Here is a 24,768-nt window from a genome sequence, read left to right on the forward strand (position 1 = left end):
TTAACCTCCACATGTTAAACCGTTGTTCTAGTAGTATAATGACTGAAGTATCAAAAACGAATGTAACCTTCAAGACCACTACTCAAGAATAGAGATTAAATTAACAGTACTACATCTGTAGTTGCCTTATTTCTCCAGCAGTGGATGGATGCCATGTTTACACAAGAAAATAAATAAAAGACAATAGACCTGCCTGTTTACAGGATAACACTGGCAAAAATGAAACTACAACTAATTATATGAAAAAACAAAACCAACAGTGTGTTTGTCCATCTCTTAATTCTTTCGGACCACACTGCCCTTTATGTTGCACTCAGTGCTAAGCATGAATCCTACTGAACATGTAACTTACAAGACAGCAAATTATATACAATTTCAGACTTTGGATGGGAATACCAAAATTGGCTGTTTATTGTATTGATGGCTAAAAAATTGTCAGTATCTTGTTAGAACTTACGATATTTTCTGGTTATTATAAAAGCAGCCTACAGCCCTGATATACCACGTTTAGATTATCATGGTAATACGCTATATTTTTCATTAGTTTTCTATTGTGTACAATAGGTTATTGTGCTAAATGGAGAAGGTCCATATATATGTATATGAATATATCATGTTTTAGATGTGAGCAGGGTCAAATAAGTGTTGGTTTTGATCATTTTGACCAAAGGATTTCTTCTTCTCTTCAAATCTTTCCTTCATATGATTAAGTCAGTCGTTACACAGCTCTTACAAAGTTGCCCTTTCTTCATGCAGTTGAAGTTGTTGACAGTTTTCCTAATCTCTGTTATTCCCCTTTGGGTCTCTTTCCCTTTGAGCCTTTTTTTTTCTCCTCTTTGTCTTTCTCTTTGTCTCTTCCTGTAGACACAGACGAAATTGGAACATGCCCATATTCGTCAGCTTGAACAGAGTCTGCTCCTCGAAAAGTCGAGAGCAGAGGCACTTCAGAAAGAATTAGAGAGGAGGGTAAACAGCACGAGCTCTTTGCCTGTAGCCACTGTCCTGCGTGGTTCTGCACCTGTTTGTTTCATTGATGATGATAGTTTAACTCACAGGCTGCACAGGTCAAACATTATCCTCCACCTTTCTATGGTGTACAAGTATATAGTATCTATGTTATACTGTGGACTGTAAGGTTGACTACCAGCTACACTTTAGGATGCAAGGACATAACATTTAAAATAATGCTCTTCCATTTTAGCTCTCTAGAATGCAGTTGATGAATATCCCCAGGCTGCATGCTAATTTGTGAGCAGTTATTATTAGTAACACATGAGAAATTTCTAAACCATTAATGGGACTCACCATCGATTCTCAGATTAATATTTCAAGACAAATCATTGTGGTGTTGCCCATTAACCACTAGTTGTTGAGTGTAGCAGAGGACATCCTTTACACCACTTTGACATGCAGTGCTGCACTTCAGAGGGAAAGCCTCCTCAATAATGGACCATGGTATTACAAATCAAAACGTACAGGCTTATGCTTTCAATTTTTAGACATCAAAAGGTAACAAAACACTTTGAAACACTGGATTCCTATATGCAGTAAGGTCTGCTTCTGCCAACAGGGAAGATGCACTCATGATGCAGTATCCTTGAGGTTGGGTAAGAGAACCAAGGTGAAAAAAGATTTGATCTTGTTTTGGCTTTGATCCGTTGCTGAGCTATCTCAATTCTTGACTTCAAATCAACTTCAGATGCTGTCAAGGACATTAACCTTGCATAGTCTTTTTTACTCTTTTACTCCTGTGTGTTATGCTGTAATGTGAATGCTATTCAGGCAACATCTCTGATATAAATCAACTAGTGACTCTGAGTGTTTTCCCAGATGGTTGAAATTAACATCTGTGCAGCAGGTCCTCTTTCTTAATCTTGTTTTTATTTTGATTGAGTACAAGTGTGTGTGTGGAGGATGTCTGCAGTTGTGTGTATGCAGTGTCACTGTCTGGAGGTTTGCTCTCTCTGCTTTATTATATTTGCTTGGCTGCTTGTAGATGATAAGTTAATGGCTGTTGCTCTTTTCATCTTCCACTCCTTTGCACATAAAGTGAGCTGCACAAATATTTGGACAGTGAGACATTGATCTTTCAGCTCCTTTGTATTGAAACTTTGGATAGAAATGATACACTGACGTTACCATTTGACACATGAACTATCAATGACACAACAGAAGTATCATAAAATTGTTTGTATAGATTTTATTTAGAGAAGAATAACTTTGGCTTGTTAGAATTGGGATTGCTGGAGTGCATCAGTAAAATTTGAAATTAGTCCAGAATAGCTTAAAGCAGCTCTAACCAATATTTTCATATTAACAACAGATACAGATTAAACAACAATGTGTAATGTGAAACTGGTCACTCATAGCAGCAAACTCACAGAGAATCATCACCTCACTCTGTAATCACTCTCAGCCAACAGAGTCCTTTATTTTCTTTCAACTCACTGTTTTGCATTTCTCCCCAGCAAGTTCATTAACCTAATGTGCAGCAGAAGCACACAGTTGTTTTCAGTGATACAGTGAGTTTGCACACCCTTTCTGTGTGCTGCAGCCAGTAATAAAGCTGATGAGAAGTGCATTACACTTACATAGTGTAACTATATCAAGTATTCATTATCATTATTTAAAACTTGTAATCTAACAAACATCTAATTTGTTAAGAATACCAGTAAGGAAATAGTCTGTTAGTCTTGTATCATTTTGTATCTCCGTTAAACAAGAGCCGAGCTGTGAAACAATCTGTTGCTGTCCACATACTTATCAATTTATTTGTATTTTATATTCCATTGGAATGTCATCTCCACTTCCTACAAAGGTTTCTCTTTGGTTTCCTTTCTCCTGATGCCTGATTTCCGTCTTTACTGTCAACTTTTCTTGGGAATGACGTCATTCTGTTGCAGAGTCTCCCACCTGTCACAGTAATAATGTCATTCGTCTGAAAGGCTGGCATCTTCCTGCTGTGGTAATAACCAGCAACACTTTCCATAGCAGTGATGGATGTTGCTCTCTTTTTCATCAGCAAACTACAGTTGAAGAGCAGAGTCGTATCATGCAGCTGGAAGAGGAGCTTGTGCTCAGGAGAGCTGAGATTGTGAACCTTCAGGCTCAAGTCCGAGGGTCTGATTCAAGCTTGCAGCAGCCTAATGACAGTAACACTGCCCCTGGGTCTGACACCCAGCCAGAGACTTTACTTCTGCATGAGCAGCTGATGTCGGTGGGTCAGGAGCATTACAAGGCGAGCAGTGAACTTAAAGAGATGTATGAGGCAACTTTAGCAGCAAGACAGCAGGAGGTAGACTCGCTGAAGGCAGTGGTGGATAGACAAAACCAGGAGATCAGTGAGGTGAAGCAGAAAGTCCAACAGGCCACCAAGGAAAACATGGAAATGATGGACACCTGGAAGGTATCATGTTATATTTGTTTTAATCCAATACAAATACAACATAAAAGAATTATATAACTTTTAATCCAAGAGTAGTAAGACTGTATTTACCTTTTTATATCTGAAAATTTAATGTTGAAATATTCTGAGGATGATGAAGCTTTAGCGTCGGCCAAAAAGCCTAAAAAAGCTGTTTTGACCAAGGAAAACAGAACAAGTATAAAAAGAAGAATGTTCAGTCTGTTAAAATATGACATTTCACTTATTGTTTCCCAAATACAACCACAAAATCCTTTTTACTTCCTTCTTGCAGACTAAATTTGACACTTTAGTAAGCGACCACCAGAGATCTCTAGAGGAGTTAAAGGCCTCACTGAGTAGTGACCATGCTACTTCAGGAGGCCAGGAGCAGGATGCCCAGGAGTTGAAAACCACGCTGGATAGCCTGAAGATGGAGCACCAGCTGGAGGTGGAGAATCTTAAGGCCAAGCATAAGATTGAAGCTGCAATTCTGACCAAGGAACGTGAAGACCTCTGTGCTCGCCTCCAGGAGGCCAAAAGCCAGCTGGCCGAGGGCAACCAGACAGTGAGGGCCGAAGTGGAGGACAAAAGCAGCAAGCAGGCCCTGGAGAATGTGACTGATAAGCTACAGAAGGCAGAGCAGAGACTGGCTGAGATGGAGAAGCTTCAGATGGAGCAGGACAAGAGCACAGAGGAGCTGAGAGAGAGACTGGAGCTGTCAGAGAAGAAGATGACAGACTACCAGGCTCTACAGAAAGCACAGGCAGAGAGCCAAGAGGAGGTCCGGAAACTGGAGGAGAAGCTGAGGGTGACGGCGAACCAGCTTCAGGCCATCCAGGCCGATCGCTATTCATCCCATGATGCAAATGTGAGTGACTGAGGAGAAATACCTACATGTTGTTGATGTTGTTTTACGCATACACTGTAATGGTTTTCATTTCTCCATTTAGGTAATAGAAGATAATGAACTTTCAGATGAGAAGATGAAGCTAAAACAGAATATTGAAGGTATCAGAATTAATTCATATATGAATACATTTTCAAGATAACAAAACTTTCATAAACTTGTTTGTTGTATTTTTCTAATGCAGTATGTTTATATACCAGACCTGGCACCTGCGGTTACTTACTGTTAGAAGGCAAATAATACAAATAAAAAGCAAAAGGAGAACATTTAAATTCAAATTTTTTGTGCACTACGATGAAAGTTTGTAATTCATTTGATGTTGTATTGTTCTGGTATCTGTCTCTGTCTGGTATCTGTCTCTGCAGAGCAGACACCACCCTGAGCCAGACAGAAGTCAAACATTAGCTTTCCTTTTACCTGCCAGTCATATAAGTCATATCTAATCTACAAACATGAACACAACTCGTCATGCACCTTAGCTTGTTGAACAAGCCATCAAACAGTCATCCGGGAGAAGTACACAGCTAACATTTGTTTGCATGTTACATAGCTGCTCAGCTGGATGTACTTACATGCACATGTCACTTTGGTCCAGGTAGATGCTGCTGTTTGTCAGAATCACTGCTCACAGCATGCAGCTACAGCACGTAGCAGCAAGTTTGTTTTCTTATACTACTCTGGTGGCTGAAATGGCCCAAATCACCAGGGAAATATACTTTCACCCAAATATTGCATTGCCATAGAGTATGATATACTGCCAAATGACTGACCTGTACTAACATAAAAAGATAAACTGTAACTTCTGACCTGCAGCATGCACCTTATTTGCACCTTAAAGCACATATCGGTGCACTCAGTGTGATTTGCTGAAATACTTACTGTTGTCGTGTCTTCCTTCAGAAACAACGGAGAAGTTGTTGAAAAGGGAGAAAGAGGTCTCTGCTCTCACGTCCCAAGTTGAAGTCCTCAAATCGCAGATCGGAGGTAAATGTCATTTTCCAACGTATGTCCAGGAGCATCAAGCAACCTTTTTCTTAGCGAGTATTTCACGACACGACATCTCAAAATGTACGGATCTGTGTAGAGGGATTGTGTCTTGTCACACACTATAACTGTGACAAGTGTTTTTGTGTAGCCTGAAGGAAAATTAATTTTAGAATATAACGTTTTCCTCTCAGTGGGAAATCTAAGTGGGCTAAGCTTGATATTTGCCTGAGGTACAGTATCGCCTGCCTGTCAATGACATATTTCTAATTATATAAACTTGTTATCTGTGTCATATTAAGATAATGACCTTCATTAGTGTCATTCTATCAGCATTGTTTTCTTCCTGAGTCTGTGCCCTGCCCTGCATGAATGGTGACTACAGGCTTCACTTAGTTTTCCACCAGTCATACTGAGTTCACCGCGCTGTGGATTGTTTTCATCCTCACTGTTACATTCTTTGATCATCCCTGAGAAATCTGCCAACAGCCTGTCTTTTGAAAACTAAAAGTTGCATTACATCAAAAGGAACCAAAACATGGTTCATGTAGCTCGGATAATCAAACTGACACACTTTGAAGAATAGATTGTAAATAATTTAAAAAGAGAAGTATTATGTGAGGCACAAAATAAAGAGTACTTGGATTACTACACTTAATATTTCTTTTTTTATTTTTACTTTTTTTTATTTTAAATTAAGTTTGAATATTCCAATAATTGACCTCCCATGTATGATTCATGTTGGGGTCTCAATTATATTTGAACAAAAGCCTCAGCAAATAACAAAGTAGAGAATAGTGGAAATAATACACTATTTGAAATGTCCAAAATTGATTAAAAATGAAAGATATCATATTATTTTATTCAGTTATCAGAGATCTCATCAGAGAGAATTTTAATATACTAATTTACTGAGTTGGTAAATGGTAAGTTCACAATTCTGCTGTTCTGTGAAATGAATTAGTTTAGTTAGTAGAGATCTTTAAAAATTAAGATGCTGCAAGTATGATTCCTTGTGTCGGCTTGTGATGAACATAGAATTAATATGAAAACCCTCAAATTACTGTTTATGGTTCTATAAATGTAACAAATGTGTTTTACATTTACAGTTATTTCATACAGTGTATTGTGCACATGTTTGCACAGTACATAGTACAAATTCAACATTGCTTTTGCAAATAGTAAAACATTCTAGTGAGATATTGCTGTGTAAGTTATATTTGACTTTAATTATGTTGTTAAATAAAGTAACATAGGAACTTTAAAAAAAAGCCCAGTGCAGGATAAAAAAAATTAAATGAGTGCTAATGAATACAATATGTCATATGAATGTAATGTTAATACACTAACATGATATGATGGTGTATTTCCTTTTCTGATTGGATTATTACAACCTACATGTTTCATGAGCTATACACAGCATTCACTATGTTTCATATAGGTGTTATAGGTGTTTACAGATATATAAATGTCATTTAGCTCTGTTAATATACTTACATCTGCATAGTTGGAAACTGTATGAAATAGTAACAACAACAGTACTAATTATAATAGTTATAATGTACTCATGAATGATAAATAGGCGTGAGTTGTCAACAAATCACCTTCTATACACAGCAGTAATATTTCTTTATTCTTTTTCCACCAGCACTGGAGGGCAAAGTTTGCTCAGTGGAAAAGAAATCTGAAGTCCTGGCCAAAGAGAAGATGCGTGTGGAGGCAGAGCTGGAGTCCATGACCAGGAAGTCTCACGATGCCTCCGGGCAGCTGGTCAGCATCAGCCAGGAGCTGCTGAAGAAAGAGAGGTACGAAGAGGAGGCTGTATTGATTTTACAATATGCCTCCCTGCTACTGGACACATGCAGACGTGATGCACAAAAATACATCATTTTGTCAATTTGATAATGGACAGATACTGGGAACCCACAAATATTGATTTTATTACACGTTCTGTCACCTTGAACAATATTGTTTGAATCACACTATTTAATTTTGTAATATTTCATCTGGGTACAACTATTGGTTAGTGGCTTTGCCAGGAGCTTCAATAACCTCTACAGCATCACAACGACTTGTTCTATTTTTCTCTGCAGCCCATATGCAGTAACAAACATCACCCTGAGGTGCAGTCAATACACTATGAACACAATTTAAAACTTTATTGTCCATAAGATGAATGTGTACTGTATACAGGGTTTGCTGTAAAAATGCATAGTAAAACATAATTTAAAAGAGAAAGTAATCGACTTTATTAACAGATTCAGCAAGCCCAGATAGGTTTAGGATCTGCAGTGATGAACAAGTTTAGCCTTCAAGTTTCGTGACTGGAGCCTGCTGTGCACACTACCACGCTGACTGTGGTAATCCTGATGTAATAATTACACGGTTCAGATGTAATTGTTGTATTATAACTTGTCTACTGCTGGAAACAAATCAAACTTCATTATCTGTGCAGGAAAACACAAGGACAATCGGTCACAAAGACTATTAGTCCTTTTGAAATTAAACTAAACCAAATGGGGCTGCCCAAAGTTGCATTTTATGCACAATCATTTTTGTTGCAAAACCCTGCAATCTGGATTCAAACATTTTATAATATTTGGAAAAAATTAGTTAATTATTTGAGCATTAAGTGTAGAGAGAAGGTTGACAGAGATTTAGAAGTTTCTTTTAGGGTTCACGTTGACAACTCAACTGGTTTAACTGTACTACATTGTTGACTATTTTACATTGTGCTGTTCTTACATTATTAATGGGTTTGATGTTCTCCTATAGCCAAAGTGCCTTTGGCTATAGGAGAATATTTTTCTGTGCATCTTTGCTGCAGCAATTATGTATGCAATAAAAGTATATACCATCCATTGAAAAATTCAGTGGGTGTTTCCCCAGAGTTAGTTTTATTAGCTTATAGTCCCACTATGTTTCCTAATGTTATTGCTGCTGTTTCGGTGTGTGCTATGATTTTATAATAACAGAATGTGCATTGCCTCACTAAAAGTCAACTTTGAACACTGCATATTTTTATCTTGGCGAAATGCTAAAATAATTCAAAAAAGACAATTACTAGCAAGACACTTGCCCCAAGAAATAATTACGATGTTGGAAGGAAGAAAGTGATAACATGGTCCAACGCAAAATGTCACTGAAAAAATGAACAAAGAAAGCCTTTGTTGTCATGAGTCAGTGAGCATGGTGGGTGTCCAGCCATGCCGTAAAGCACCCAGGTTTGTGACAGAATTCCATAATTTTATCGCCAGAGGGACATCAAACCTGACACTGTGGTGTAAACAAGAAGGAACAGAACAAATGCATTATCAGTACGTGTGAATGACTCTGTTTCAAGTATGGAAAGCCTTTTCCACTTTTTTTAAACTTGCTTCAACTGTTTTATTGTCCACTTGGGGGCAGCACAAACAAGCAATCAGTCACCATATACACTGACATGGCAAATGTAGTAGCAAAAAGTTGCTTACTCACACACCCTGTATAGTCATCTGATGCATTGTTAATGTAAACATACTGAAAACAGCTGTTTGAATAAAAAAAGAGAGAGAGAATCGCTTTGGTGTGTGAGGTCCCGCTTTAACACAAATGAAAATACATGGTTCAGTGATATTAGTATGCAGGAAGGGGCCAAAGACTAGTTGATGCCAGAATGCACAGGGAGCTTTACTATAGGACTGGGGCATCCTTCCACCAGCCTGTCGTGCATGTATAGAGAACGAGGCCGCCTCCACAATCCCCACTGGCCAGACTGTGCAACATATTATTCCCATAATGGGTTGTGGAGCTTTTAAATATTAATGACCTTTGTGCAATGTCTGAGTAGATGTGCTTCTCATATAATCTGTGACAGCTAAATTGCACTTGATCTCCGTTGTTATTACACTTAAGAGCAGACACGTTCACAGCGGGTCACTGCATCTGCAGACCAGAATGGTACCTGAGGAAAACTGAGGTTGTTTGTTTCAGTATGACCAAAAAGTTTTATCCTCTTATTGTCTTTCCCCTGCCAGGAGTTTAAACGAACTGAGGGTGTTACTCCTGGAATCACGGCGCCATTCACGGGACATGGAGAAAGACCTGAACCAAGAAGTGCACAAGGCTGAGTGGAAGGTCAAGGAGCAGAAACTCCAGGATGACATCAAAACCCTGCGAGAAAAGTTGCTCCTGCTGGTGAGAAAGGGGAACATTTTGACTTCTGAGACACGTTTTCCCTCTTATTCCTCAGTTAAACAATTTTGTTTTAACTCATTCCTCAGCAAATACAGAATATTTGTGTTCTAGACAGTGGATTTAGTGTCTGTTTAATACCTAATCTATTGTTTTTAAACTGTGAGAGACCATCTTTCAGGGTTGCAGTGTTAGGATGACGAATGTATACCGTGTTAACATACACGCTGAGCTGAGTCAGGACACTCTAATGTAAATGCAGCTGCTGGTTCATTTACCGTAATCTGTTTCAGCTGAGAGAAAATGTAATATGTTTAAATATGATAATATGCTTTCTATTTATGAATAATGTATAATCGTCTTTTATTACAGATGTTAATCACACATACGCTGTTGTATAATATAAATGATTTCACAGCAGCTCTGTGGGTATTGTGCGTTTCAGGGCCGAGAACGAGCTTCACCTGACCACCGGCGCTACTCCATGATGGACCCCTCAGCTCTCGACTCTGAGGTTAACCGCCTGCGCCAGCGGCTGCTCGGCACTGAGGATGCCCTGAGGAACGCCTTGGAACACAACAGGGAAGTCGACCAGCTGGTCCAGGCTATGCGCAGGCATCCAGATAAAAGCCCGGTAAAATTGCATAAAAACTTTACTTTCACAGATTCAGTAGCATGAAAATCACTGTTGTGTCAAGCAGCATACACATATCAGAGGAATTTATACGGAACAAGTCAGCATTTCTATAAATAAATATTACAAAACAAGTCACGTGTGTTGTGACATGTTCTGTCCAAATGAAATTAGTTTAATATTTATCTACCATACTGTAAATATGATATGTATACTATTTTGGTCATTCTGTGATAATCATTTGATCTGTTTTTCAGGTGCATGGTGCTAATTCAGCCAACGGAATTCATCATCAGGAGTCGGACAGTACAAAAGATGTTGGTATTTATTCATTATATTTGTCATAACTTATGTGGCATGACAGCATTACATTCGGTACATTTCGGTACCACTTCCTTCGTATCTACCACTTACATTGTATTTTGACTTTTCAGAAACAGCATTGAAGAGATGCGACTGAAACTGGACATGTAGAGGTACATCTTGAAATGCTCCTCCTGATCCTGTGATGGACACCTGAAGAACATTTCCGTTTCTAGTTCATACCAAAACACTGAATCTCTATCTCGAGTGAATTTATGTGTCGTTGCAGAAAGCACCTATTAGTCAATCATGAGTACTGTTAACAAAAGAAAAAAAAACAAGAAAAAAAACAGGAAATGGGACATGGACATGAAGAGGTATCAGCATCTGCTGATAACGTACAATATGGCAACTTCTGATGCTTTATAGTAGTTAGAAAGTTTGAATCCAAGTTGCCAGGAACTCTTTGACAATTCAGAATTTCGAACCGGAAAGCAAAGTGGCCGATGGACAGCGACATGAAGAACAAAAGCAGTGGGTCTCAGTTACTTTGCTTGTTTTATTTATTACCTTTCCGTTTTACTTTTGCTCCTCAGCTATGTAATAATCCTATGTACTGTAGGTGGCCAATGACACTCAGAGCAACTGGTGAAGGATGACGCTGATGTTTTGGGGGAATTTTACTAATTTGTCGCCTTTTTTAAAACCTGCTGAAAGGACTAGTAGCAAAGTCATTACAGATACCACTCTCCTGTGTTCTTGATCCTGCTTTAGTGCACAAGTAATTGTGAGTGATCAGCATCTTTGAAGGTATTAAAACGGACCTTAAAAAGTAATACTTCACCTATAATCTGTTTTTGGTTTGTTTGTCAACATCCATACAGCAAAATATGGCTAAAATACATTATTTATATTTTGATCACCAGTTGACCGTGTCATACAAGGTGTATAAGTATATTTGTTTTTATTTGTTTTCTGGCCTAAAAACTACATTTTGGCCTTAACTTCTCAGTGTTCAGCAGCTCTGCACTGTCTAGCCAACGTCAACAGAAGGTTACTCCTCAAGTATCCTAAATAAAAGTCTTCAAATCATGGCCGACAAGCTGCCACAGTATCATCATACTCATGTAATGATTACTTATTAAAGAAAATATTGCATGGACAGCTAACGTACATGTAGTGTAATTGAATTCACCATCCACACATGGAGCTGCCACCAACAACTACTTAACTTTATTATTTATTATTGAGATGATAACAATTAATTGATCCCCCAGGAGGGAAATTCAGGGGTTATGGTAGCTGTAACAAAGATTACAGTAAAACATGTAGGATAAGATAAAGCTGGAGCAAAATAATAAAATACAAAGAACAATAATGTTAATAGTAGCACTAATAAAGAATATGTTCAATGTAGGTTAAGTGGATTAAAACAGAGTGGCTACACTTTCATTCAAGTATCCAGTGCCTTAAGCTGTCCAATCAGGCAAATGACAGACTCATCAGACCACCTTCCAGCTGTTCCGGTGTTTGGTGACTGCCTCTGCACCACAGGCTTGCAAACAGATGGATGCACCAGATCCTGATCGGATCCTCCAAGGGCATGGATGGACGAAGAGCTATATTCATCATCCACATTGGCACAAAACAAGTTCAAAATCCCATTATGTATGATGCTGCACCTTAAACACTGACCAAAGTTTGCGGGTGGAGCCCAGAGATAAAGAGTCAGTCATATGTACACTAGGAGAGAGTGATCGACAACAGAATTGACAGTGATGATTTTAATACCAATCCTCCTTTCAGGTGTTTTGTAAGGTGGCCATTGGTTCAATCTCCTAAAAACTGTTCAGCCATTGTACATCATTGGACTCCATGCTAGGACCGTGTTAAAGTCTACTGAAGGGCTGTCACAGGAGCTAAAACCCAAACAGTTGATCTAAGGTGTTCAATTCATCCTTCCCCATGTTGACAACATCTGGATTTAATTAGCTACAATATGATCAACACATGTAGAATTTATAAAGCAAGTCTTCCAAATGTTTTATCCATATATCAGCTGAATAAGGAGATCCTGTTTGTAGTTGGTCAAAGGTTGCTTTTGCTTTACAGGAGACCTTACACAGAAGTTGAGTGATGTGGGGAACCTGGAGTTGGGTCTTCTGAACAAAACATGTAGGTCAGGCACTGGTCAGTGCAGATAAAACCTAAATTCTCCATTGGATATTGTACATGGACTTTTTAGCTGGAGGGTTCATACGCTTTGGATTATTGCTGCAATGGTTTCAGAGATTGAGTCATTAAATATTAACAATGTGGGCAAGGGCTGGTGGTGTTTTATTTCACACTTTCATATGTGTGTCTCCTCTGTGTGTTTGTTTTTTGAGGCAAAGCACAGCGGATCGGCATATTTCTACTAAGTCGATTCAAAGAGGTGTCAGATTTAATGCCAGTAAGGGGTTGGTGGTTTGGGAAGTTAAAGCCAGCAACCATAATCATTTACCCATTCCTCAACCGTTCTCCCGCACACACACACACACACATACTGAGAGCTAAAATAAACTCTGCTTTGTAGATCATATGCCCATCTCAGGCAAATATTTGGTATGTAAATGAGTTGATGTCAACCAGAAGCAGAGGCAGTAATTCCTTCAAGTGGAAAAATGGACAAACTCCTTGATGGTGAAGATGAAACATCCAGACATTACATTTTTATTTACAGTCTTTGGATTTCTAACCTCCAGATATATCACTTTTAGTTGTTGGCCTTGGCAAATGTCAGGTCCTATCCACATGTCTGTGTTTTTTGCTGGAGGGCAGATTGGTTATGCTGCTGACATTTGAATAAATAAGTGGTCCTTCTTTGCAGAAGCGCGCCAAAGGTACTGCACATGTGAAGCACAGGCACAAATCTTATATTTGCTCACGTTGAAAGAGTTTAAGAGAATATTTCAATGCAGGCTGGTGCAGATTTGTGCCAAAGCAAGTGAAACTAACCAGATTACACTGCCGCAGCAGATTATATACATGATTTATAATACACTTTTTAAAAATAAATTGTTTCAGATTATGTCTATTATTCCTGGGATGATATGCCCTCACATTGCAGGCAATCACAAGAGCTTTACAGCACAATTGTCACAGCCAGAAGATCCATGTAGCTGCCACAAATCCACTTTAGTCTGATCCTAAATGTAAAAATAATTTGGATCAAGTGCAAGTATCACATCAAACCACCTTGATGGTGTCTTTCAGGAATAGTGAAGAAGTAAAGCTCACACAGGGAAGTTGCAGCCAAATGACAGACATTGATTTCAATTGTCACTATTCTATTAAAATAAATATATTTCTTCCATATGAATGCAGTTCCCTGATGTTGTTTTTTTTTTTCCAGGGGTTCCTTCGTTAATCCTGTATGTAAATTGTAGCCAATAGTTGCTGTTGTTGAGTTGGGCTGGGATTAGCAGGAGGCGAATGAGTTTCAATTTTACTGGATTACAGAACAAAGAAAGGGGAAAGGGACACCCTGCTCTGTTAAGGGAAAAGAGAAATAAACTAAGAACAAATACACAAATTATAGACTATAAACCGTGCGATCGAAGTCAACATTGTGATGTTTCGGATTACGATGTTTTAGCAGACGGTGCAGCTACATTGTGGATGGGAATTGTGAGCGTTTCTGATGGATTAAAACGGGGAATAAACCTATTCCGGGATTGACAGCAGCAACAAGGCTATTTAATCGCTAATTAAGGTGAGATTTCGCCCTGTCTTTCATATTTAATAACACTTACACGGCGTCTTTTTGTGGCGTGTGTTGCTTTTCGGGGCTGTGCATTTAGAAATTACAGATTATAACCTAATTTCTGGAGTGTGGGTGACGAGATGAAAGGAAAGTGCTAGCATTAGCTAGCGACAGGGCTAACGCGGTGGAGCTAACGAGTTTAAGCTAGCTAGTTAGCTAGCTCAACGATATGATGATACCGTTAGCTAATTAGCCAGCGTTGATTAGTTAGACATATGGCAAGTAGCGTGGAAGAAAGGTTATTGTTGGTTGTCAGAAAACTCAGCCTAAAGGGACTCCTCCCTGTAACCTTGCAAGTGGAGCGCTAGCAGTATTTATGATAGTGATTCACTGTTTGCTAAATTAACCCCCATACATTGCTATTACTGACTATGTGGTTACCAGCTAGTACAACAAAGCCTGCTAGCTCAACCAGCAAGTGTAAGCGGCAGAGGAAGCGGTACGTTTAGCTAAAGTTAAGCAAAACTATGTGAAAATAGCAAAACATGATTAACAGCATTGCTGAGTTAAGTCTAACCATGTTACACTTTTATAAAATGAAGCAAACTTAAGCTATAAATCAGCAATGGGAGTGCTATCTGCAATTACAATCACGCAATAGCGCTGGAAGTAGCTCAGTGTCTCTCAAGCTAAAACAACAACAACAACAACAACAATAATAACAAGATTAAAAAGCGGAAAACAAACACATGGTGCTCAAACCCAACGTGTTTAATGTGCGTGTGACTGTGAAGTCAGACAACTTTAGAGGGACATTTCCTCAGCTGTCTGGTTGAAGTCAGACTCGTCAAAGTTGGAAAAACACCTGACTCAGATCAAACTCGTCAGCTGTTCAGTGTGGTGGCCGATTGAATTCCCCCTGAAGAAAGACACGGACAGATTGCACACACACTCGTTTCCTATGGAGGAACAGACATCGACTAACGTCGTGTTGCATAAGCTTGTTCTTCTCTTGGGTCCAGTTTTTCAAAGCTATTCCTCTCCACTCGTGTGCGATGGGAATTTCAAAGAGCACATCTCCTGCCTGTATGTGCCATATAATCTCCTGTGGGAATGGATTATTAATGCCAAGTGAAATCCAACTCATACTTATGCAAATAAGTCCATTAACCACTAGTGCATTTGTTATAACTACATAACAATATTGCACATAGCCCTGCAAAACGTGTTAAAGTTATTACCCACAGACTGTTGTATTCATATTATATGTTATTTCCTGTTATTCAGATTATTGATTTACTCTGAATGATGAATTAACCAAACACGTTAAGGCTGTATTACACATATATGATAACTGGTGTGAACACACTGAAGTACTGGCAAGAGATAAAGGAGTGTGCGTCCTTACTTGTTTGGCCATTTCTTGCGTTGTATTGTATTTTTAGCTGTAAAATAATAAGCAGCTTATTTGTGATTATTCATAGCATGTTCAGCTGATCTCTCTGGTATTTTGTTAAATTGATTCCTGTATGGCACTGCAGCAGTTAAAGAGCGTAACATCAGTGATGACATTCCCAAAAGGCCGTGGCCTCAAGCACAGGATGTAAACAAAGTGATCTTGTTGTTGTTTGTGATAATGATAAGTTAGATAGTTGATGTCAAACCACACCCTTACTTACAGTAAGTCGTTGTAGGTATAACAAAATTGCTACCTTACTGTTTCTTCCGTGCTTCATTTAACCATTGATTATTCACTGAAAGGTGAGGGTTGTAGTGAAGAGTGGTGTACAGTATGAATACTGTCAAGACTAGACTAGGTTATTTTAGCTAACTTCTTTAACAAACCACATGCTTCCTCAATTTGACCAGCCAATGTTTAACAAGACTTTTTAAACTAATATTTTTCTGTTACATAGCTGAATCCTGATGGAAACTGTATCGTGCTGTATCGTGCTGTCTCTGCAAACACCAAAAAAAAGCTATAAAAAGAAATGTGCGGTGTTCCATGAAGTTATGCTGTAAACAAATAAAGTTTTTGTTTACATGCAGTGTCACTCACTAAAACACATTATGTGTATCCTTGAGGCAGAGCAGACTGTGTAGAAAGCATTTCCTTTGTTATAAAAAAAAGAAAAGAAAAAGCTGTAACATTTCTTGGCATGTTCCTGCCACCTGTAGATCAGTGGAATAGTGTCAAATCATTAACAGGAGTGTGTATCGCATCTCATTTGCCTGCGTGAAAAACACAAACAAAACAGGGATGCACTTATAAAAACACTGCTACAGATGATTGAGATTCAACTTCACACTTGTTTGAATTCATGAAGTTTGTGATTTTACCTTGATTTTACCTACGTCCTGCCCACCTCAACCTGAGCACAGGTCTAATTAGCTAGGATAATTGTGTACATGTGTGTAGGGCTGCATAGTGAAAAACCATGTATCTGTAAAAATGACCTTGTGTATTACTACATTATTAGATTTCGAAAGATGTACAGCATTTCTTTAAACAGGAAACAAGTGCATATATAGAGCTATTGGTTTATTATGAGTGTCCACATTGAGCTTTTTTCATTCATTACATGTTAACATTAAAAGGAGCAGCGCCGACCTCGAGCCTCAAATGCAATACCATAAAAAGATGTGTCGATGAATTAACAAGGAGTAGCAGCAATGCAGTACACTCACGCACTGTGGTAGACCGGCTGCTGTCCTTCAAGCCAAATAAAACCATGTGACCTCAAAACTACCTCAGTTTTATGTTTTAGCTGAACATAAAAGCTTAACAGGTCACCTTGACCGACTTGTGTCGATATTGATGTTATTTGGATTTGTGGCCAAAGTCCTATTTGCGTCCTCTTAAACATGTGCTTTGCAGTTTCAGGGCAAATTTAAAGTGACTTAGAGGTTAGCAGCAAGTGACACTAAGGCAGCTTGCCTAGGATTTAACATATGATGTGTGCCTTCTTGCTGCATCATAATAAGATATAAATAGAAACATAAAGCGGTGGAAGCTGTAGATGTTTGCCATGCTATGATTTTTCAAAACATGCAGGAGATGGCATGAAATGCTCATTAAGTCCAGTTGAAAGGCCACGTTTTGACAGATTACCTGTTTTATACAATACTAAACAGTGAAGTCAAAATGACCCACTCTTGCCTAAAAATGAAAGAACAAAGTCCACCACGCTGTCAAACAAGTTACAAAACTTGTAGGTCCCACAAACAACGATCTGCTCGGTTGTTTCGCCACAAGCACAAAGTTTGTCTCATTCACTGTCAACAGAGCAACAGCGGGATTTGCATCAACAAATCTTGAGTTTCCTTTTTTAGCTTCACAGTGGACTCATGGGTATTGTGTGTTGCTGTAGTTAAAAGTTGTTCCACTGTCAGTATTGATGTACTATTTAGTACATACTGGGAACCATTACAGCACTATGGCATTATTTAGCTTTTACTTGCAGAGCAATTGACATGGCATTATCCCGAGCCTATGCTTATCCCCACATTTCTCCTCCGTGCTGCTTCTGTAGTAGAAAATTTTCCTCTTCCTCTCTATATTGCTCAATCTTAGTAGACTTCAAGGAAGGACTCAGTGTGATGAACCATCTCAGTTTAATGCGTACATGCCGGCATGGAGAAAACACCACAATCATGTATGTCTTCTGCTCTACCTCTCTCTAACCCTCATACTTATACTTCTCAGGGCCACCTCCAGATAACATTCCTAAGGCACTAAGTATATGTGAACCATAAGGAAGACATAAATTTCTTCTGCATATAGGCTGAATGTTTATACCATAAATTCCCACTACAAGTCTGTTTTTTCACTCATGACCTTGTAACCCAGAACTCCTCTCCTACCCCTGTCCTATCTATGAACCCTTGTCCTGTCTGGTATCTCCTATCATCTTTCACACTGAAGTTGCTCTTTTTCTCCTACATTTCCTCCCTTTTGACACAAAGTGTCAACACAAAGAGCAACTTCCACCTAACACATGCAAGTAACCATACAGCTTATAATGAAATAAGAATGAACAAAAAATGTAAATGAACAGAAAATAATACACAAGATATAGTGATACAATATAATGATCAGAATAACATAAACCCAAAATAAAAATAAAAACTTAGCATTCATCCTCTATGTCACTTTCACTAAATGGGTTTCCCGGGGCCCATTCAGACACAGCATTGATGTTTAATGCATTAGTATCTGTGGAGTTGGTTGGTATTTTTACATAGAGTGATGTTTGCTCTTGACCAAGAATTCCTCCTATCCATTTATATATGAGAGCTCGCATGCAAGTGAGTGAACAAGTACAAAAACATATCATAAGTCCAAACACAACAACAACAGGAATTAATAGTTGCACAATTCCAGCACCCCAAGGACCAAAATTGTCTATGAGCCATTTGTTAAAACTAAAACCTGCAGATTCAGAAGGACCAAAAGCATCTCGGATCTTTTCCAGTGCTGTGATTACAGTAGTGACATTATCAGAGTTATCAGGAATGAGAGTCACACATGCCTCTCCTGTTAAGTTTAACGTTAGGCATATACCCCCAGTTTTAGCTAAGAGGTAGTCAAGGGCCATCTCGTGCTTTAGTAATGTTAATCTGTGTGATTTATCATTAGCAGCCAAATAATGGAATGCTTTTATGGTTTCATTTGCAAAAGCTGACATTGAATATGTAATATTATCAATGTGGTCAGCTAAAAATGTAACCCCATACCATGGAAATAGACCAATACCCCATTTTTCACCCAAAGAAACACGCCAATGATATGAGTCAATGTTCGCAAATTGTGCCATTTCTCTTTTGTGGACATGGTTCATAGTATTTTCTATGTTTACTGGAACTAAGGCTAAATTCACTATTGTCAGGTTGACAAAATAACAACATCCTGACCAACCTGATGGCAAGAATAAGAATGCTTGAGCTCCGCAAAACCAATAGAAATTTTCAATAGGTGGTATACCCTTATATGCAGGAGCATGAAGAGAATTATGTACAGAGACAATCTGTCCATCTTTGAAGGTGATGTTTACTGGTCTAGAAGTTGAAACAGTTATCTTGGTTGTCAGACCAGCAACAGGTTTCTCACATCTTGACAAACCCATAAATTGTCCATCACCATTTGAACATAAACATGTGGAGTGTGTAATGTTTGCCTCCTGAATAGGAGTTTCTACAGGATCAGCTTGAGTAGAGTTTAGTGGGAGTGGAGCAGGCAACATGTGGTCACAAAACCAATCTACACAAGTTAGATAAATGTTTTTCTGATCTTTCGAATGATTCTGAGCATTTGGACGTGCCTCATACCACATGCGATGAGAAAACTTACAGTATTCTCTTAAGGTAGCACTCATCTCTTTATACCTTGAAAAAGACTGTACTAGACTAATAACAGGATCTAAACAGGGACATGGTCTTGTTTCCAATTCAAACATTGAATGCCAATTTGCAGGTGGTCCTTGGATGGCTAAGACATTGGAATTTGGTCCATACAACTTAGTTTTCTGCCACTGAATGTAAGAATACCAACTATTAGCACGGATAGAACTTTCAGAGAACATCTCTGTCGCATCAAACCCCCAGGGTTTCCAGTCAGTGTGGTCAAATAGTTGTCTCTTTTGTCGTAAGAGATTCTTTCTTTTTGGTGTTGTACTGTCACTTGTTCCTGGTGACATGGCACTGTCACTTATTCCCTCTGGTTTCCTGATTTCATCTCTCAATGCAACATTTGGTGCAGATGTGTAGTAGTTACTGTCCTTTCCTTGATGGTCTTGTCGTTCCCTTTGAATGATAACCCCCATTGTTATCATACCGATGACGAAAACTGCTGTCACGATCCTCCAGCACAGCCTCCTTTCAGCTCCCGGCCACCATCGTGTTCGAGGCATCGTTTGGAAATGGTTTGCAGTGAGATGCATGAATCCACGTATCTCTCTCTGCCACCCGGACCGCAGTTGGCGTGGTCAGCAACACTTGATATGGTCCTCTCCACCGAGGCTGGTGCCAGTGCTTCCTTCTCAGGTCTTTCACTACAATCCAGTCCCCTGGCTGTATGTTGTGGAGTTTCCCCACTGCAGGCTCAGGAAGGGCAGCTTTGACCTTAGGAAATATAAGCTTTAGAGCACGGTTTAGAGCACAACAGTAGTTTACCATCTCATCATCCATGCCTGCCAAAGTCAACCTATTTTGGGGAAACGGTGTATTAGTCATTCTCATAGGTCGACCAGTGAGTATTTCATATGGAGAGAGTCCTGTTGTTTTATGTGGGCGACCCCTCATAAACATTAATGCCAAGGGTAAAACTTTAACCCACGATAACTGCGTTTCAGCCATCAGTTTTGTCAGTTTGGTTTTAAGAGTCTGATTTGCTCTTTCTACTGCACCACCACTAGCTGGATGGTAGGCACAGTGCGTTTTCAGATTTATCTGAAGACTTTCTGACAGGCTCTGTATGACATTATTTACAAAATGTGAGCCATTGTCACTGCTTAAACGTGAGGGTAGACCCCATCGAGGGATATACTCCCTAAGCAATGCCTTTGCTACTGAAATAGCTGATGCATTTTTACATGGAAAACATTCAATCCACTTTGAAAACATATCTATTATCACTAGGCAATATTTGTAGCCAGAACATGGTGTTAACTCAATGAAATCCATCATTAAATGCTCAAAAGGACCTTCAGGTTTTGGATGTGCTGAAAAAGACATCTCTTTAGTTCTACCAATGTTGTTAGTAGCACAAATTACACATTTCCTACAAAAATTATCAGCAAAAACCGAAAAACCTGGTGCATACCACAGTCTATTTACAATATCCATCATCCCCCCTTTTGACACATGATCAGGACCATGAGTCAACTTTGCTAAGAAAGGAAAAATGGATCTCGGTAGTACTGGGAGACCCTCTGGATTCACCCAGACACCCGAGGAAAGTTTTTTGCAACCCTTCCTTGTCCAAGAAGCTTGTTCACCAGCATCAGTCCCTGCTTGCAACAAAGAGACATCATTAAGGGAAAAAACATCATCCTGGACAGAAACAGGCACTTGCAGAATTGGGGAGACAGGAGAGAGCGATGCCGCTTTTGCAGCTGCATCCGCCACAGCATTCCCACGTGACACTGAATCTTTAGCATTTGTGTGCGCTTGACACTTACATACTGCTACTGATGCAGGAAGCAGTAATGCATTCAGAAGGTTAATAATGAGAATCCTATGAGCAATAGGTTTACCCGTAGAAGTTAGAAAACCTCGATTCTTCCACAAAGCATAGAAGTTATGACACACATTAAAAGCATATTGTGAATCAGTGTAAACTGTGATGTTTTTCCCTGCTCCTAGAATGAAAGCACGGGTTAAAGCAAACAATTCTGCAGCTTGAGCAGACAAATTAACAGGTAATCTGGCACTTTCAAGCACATCAATGTCGCTACAGATAGCATAAGCAACACAAGGCAAGCCATCTGAAGGATTTCTCATTGCAGATCCATCTACAAAAAACACACAGTCAGGATTACACAAAGGTGTATCAAACAGCTTATCACGTGGAGTTGATGTCATTTCCACAACTTCCAAGCATGAGTGTGGTTCTCCATCTTCAGCTGTAGGGAGTAAAGTTGACGGATTGAGAACAGTGCACCTTTTAAGAGTGACATGAGACATGGTTAGTAAGACATTTTGCCAATGCAATAGCCTAGCTGGTGAAAGATGAGCTGTTTTTGCTTGAAGAATAAGCGAGTGCACTGCATGTGGAACATGAACTATGAGAGGACACATAGCAACAATGTCTGTTGTAGCCAAGACGGCTTCAGTAGCAGCCGCTACTGCTCTCAAACATGCAACCAGTCCTCTCTCTGTAGTTGAGAGGCGTTTGGAATAATAACCCACAGGTCTCTGTTTGTCACCATGGAGCTGCGTAAGAACAGCTGACATAAATCCATCACGTTCAGACACAAAAAGATTAAACGGTTTTGTATGGTCTGGAAGTCCTAAGCACGGTGTGCTTGCAAGAGCTTGTTTTAAGTCAGTAAAAGCAGTCTCTGCTTCTGTAGTCCAAGTCAGAATGTCAGTCATGGCCATATGTTTTCCCCCATATGTGATGTCATACAGGGGTTGGGAGATCTCCGCATAATTTTGAATCCATGGACGGCAATAGCCTACTAGACCTAAAAAAGACATCATTTGTTTTTTATTCTTTGGTTTTGGCACATCCAAAATTGCCTGGATGCGTTCAGGACCCAATTTGCGACCCTCCGGAGTTATAGTATGGCCAAGGTAGCGCACAGATTGCGAGACAAATTGTATTTTGTCTTTCGCAACTTTGTGGCCGTTTTCTGCCAGAAAACAAAGTAAAGACACAGTGTCAGTTTCACATGCATGCTTCGATGTTGAACATAGTAAGAGATCATCCACATAACTGATCAATGTACTCCTACATGGTGGCACCCAGTGTGAGAGATTTTCTGCCACCGCCATTGCAAACAAGGTGGGACTGGAAGAAAATCCCTGGGCTAGCCGCGTCCAAGTATAACGTTTACCATTGAAAGTGAAAGCAAACCAGAATTGTGAATCAGGATGAACAGGAATACTGAAATATGCATTTGCCAAATCAATAACAGAAAACCAACAGGCATTCCCTGGAACCTGACACATCAGTGTGGTTACATTCGGCACTGTTGGAGCCGGATGGTGAACTGCTTCATTCACAGCCCTAAGATCTTGAACTGGCCTCCAGCCCCCATTTGGTTTCTTTACAGGCAAGAGGGGAGTGTTGCATGGTGAATGGGGACATTCCACTATAGCACCTTTATCTATCAGTGATTGGATGACAGGAGCAATGCCTTCAACAGCTTCAGGACTCAGTGGATATTGTTGCTTACATGGTCTAAAACTAGATTTTGGCTGTACAACAACAGGAGTTGCACCCTTCATATCTCCAAAATCAAATTTGCTTGTAGCCCACAATTTGTCCGGTACTGATGAAAGCAGAGCTTCATCCTCTGATGTCAGTGTCATAAGTGTTATGTCTGTTTCTGAACTATGAACTGCTGATAAGCAGATGGGATATAGACCCGCAGTTGCACATGTTACTTTAATTCCAGTAGGTTCACACTGAACCTCAAGACTTAATGCACACATGAGATCACGACCCATCAAGTTAACAGGACAAACATCAGATATGAGGAATACATGTTCACCTATATAATCTCCAAAACAGACAGTTAAAGGCTCAGATAGTGGTTCAAATCCAGGAACCCCTGATGCTCCTATTGTTTTAAGATAATTTGTTGTTTTTGGAGCACTAGGAAATATTTTAGATTGAATCACAGAAATTTCTGCGCCTGAATCTACAAGGAACATCACACTTTTCCCTTGTATAGTGAGGTTTAATCTAGGTGGTGTTTTATAATTAGATGTTAACTGTAAATACTGACTATATGTAATAGTTGGGGTGTCATTAAGAACTGTGTCTGTAAGTGTGTCAACGTGCTGCTTACTGCTCTGACCTGCCCCCGCTGCTTCCTATTGCTGAGGTGCCTGGAATCCTGGTGAGTGAACTGCAATGCCCTGGGGAGGTGCGTATGGCCAAGATCCCTCTCTGTTGCTCTCTTCTTGTTGAGCATTTCCTCTGTTTGTTGGACAGACTCGGGACATGTGTCCAAAACCTCCACAGGTGTAACATCGCAGGTTACTCTGATTATCCATCTGGTTCCGTCCATGCAGCCTGTTATACGGCCCTGACTGCCCTCTTCCTCTGCTTCTTCCTCTGGCACTGCTGTGTTGTAGTGGTCTGTGTCCAGGACTTTTCCCACTTCCCTGCTGATAGAACATCAACTGAGCAGTTTGGAGTTTCTTTACCTGTTTGTTGTCACAGTCCACCTTGTTTCTTTCAGCATGTAAGACATGTGTCCACACAGTTGCCAAAGTCTCTGTTTCCCAGCCTACGCATGACATCATGACACGGCTCTTCAGATCAGGATGAAGACCATTCACCAGGGCAGTTTTCAGCAGATGACCATGTGCAGGATTACTTGGATCAATACCTGAATGAGCTGAGAAAATACTTTCCATACGGGTACGATAGTCAGTAGCTGACTCACCTTCCTTCTGCTTGGTGTTGTGAATCTCAGGCCAGCAGACTCTCAAAGGGAAGGCAACCTTCACAGCATCATACAGTGTGTCCATCATGGTGCTGAATGCTGGTGAACCCACAGGTGCAGTAGTGGACCAGTTAGCAGGTCTGATGTTGGCCCATCGAAGCTTGAAAAACCTGCGACACACAGCTTCCACTTCCTGTAATGTTGGGTTATACATAGCCAGTAATTGCTGCATTGCTGTGACCCATTTTTCCCCACCAGTCTTTTGAGGATCAGGTAACTCCTCAGCCACTTCCTTCAGCTCGTCTGGTTGCCAAGGTCTGTAGACAAATACCTCTGGATCCCAGTTAGCTTGTGCTTGAGCATTTTGTGGCATAGGTTGTGGGTTAGGGAAAACCATCATAGGCAATTGATTGATTTCTTTTCTATCACCCTGGCTCCTGAGCCAATATTCAAATGAGACTGCTAGAGGAGACAGAGGTTTACTAGTAGAATCAG

The 24,768-nt window shown here is 39.8% G+C and overlaps 3 protein-coding genes across 5 annotated transcripts in view; 2 read left to right on the forward strand and 1 right to left on the reverse strand.

Annotated features, from left to right (window-relative positions):
• clip2 (CAP-GLY domain containing linker protein 2) overlaps positions 1 to 12,726 on the forward strand; it is a 29,050-nt gene extending 16,324 nt beyond the window's left edge. Inside the window, exons 9-18 of one of the 3 annotated variants that reach the window (XM_026372084.1) lie at positions 865 to 966; positions 3,023 to 3,406; positions 3,699 to 4,274; positions 4,357 to 4,414; positions 5,214 to 5,297; positions 6,946 to 7,102; positions 9,314 to 9,473; positions 9,916 to 10,104; positions 10,362 to 10,421; positions 10,539 to 12,726. In XM_026372084.1, coding sequence (XP_026227869.1) covers positions 865 to 966; positions 3,023 to 3,406; positions 3,699 to 4,274; positions 4,357 to 4,414; positions 5,214 to 5,297; positions 6,946 to 7,102; positions 9,314 to 9,473; positions 9,916 to 10,104; positions 10,362 to 10,421; positions 10,539 to 10,550 — 1,782 coding nt within the window. In that variant the 3' untranslated portion in view covers positions 10,551 to 12,726. Of the gene's footprint in view, positions 1 to 864; positions 967 to 1,570; positions 1,622 to 3,022; positions 3,407 to 3,698; positions 4,275 to 4,356; positions 4,415 to 5,213; positions 5,298 to 6,945; positions 7,103 to 9,313; positions 9,474 to 9,915; positions 10,105 to 10,361; positions 10,422 to 10,538 lie in introns of all 3 variants that reach the window. The other 2 variants (XM_026372082.1, XM_026372083.1) reach the window with 2 other exon arrangements.
• A 1,154-nt stretch (positions 12,727 to 13,880) lies between these two features.
• Positions 13,881 to 24,768, forward strand: part of gtf2ird1 (GTF2I repeat domain containing 1) — a 33,257-nt gene continuing 22,369 nt past the window's right edge. Inside the window, 1 exon segment of the mRNA XM_026372022.1 lies at positions 13,881 to 14,161. The gene's annotated coding sequence lies outside the window, so the exon portion shown is untranslated.
• LOC113170109 lies at positions 17,907 to 22,470 on the reverse strand. Its single transcript, XM_026372025.2, has 2 exons — positions 19,758 to 22,470; positions 17,907 to 19,591 (listed from the first exon to the last, which is right to left on the reverse strand). The coding sequence occupies exon 2, from the start codon at positions 19,525 to 19,527 to the stop codon at positions 18,283 to 18,285; it is 1,245 nt and encodes a 414-aa protein (XP_026227810.1). The 5' UTR covers positions 19,528 to 19,591; positions 19,758 to 22,470; the 3' UTR covers positions 17,907 to 18,282.

The sequence above is a fragment of the Anabas testudineus genome, chromosome 14, assembly GCF_900324465.2.
Source record: "Anabas testudineus chromosome 14, fAnaTes1.2, whole genome shotgun sequence".
Classification (NCBI taxonomy): Eukaryota; Metazoa; Chordata; class Actinopteri; order Anabantiformes; family Anabantidae; genus Anabas; species Anabas testudineus.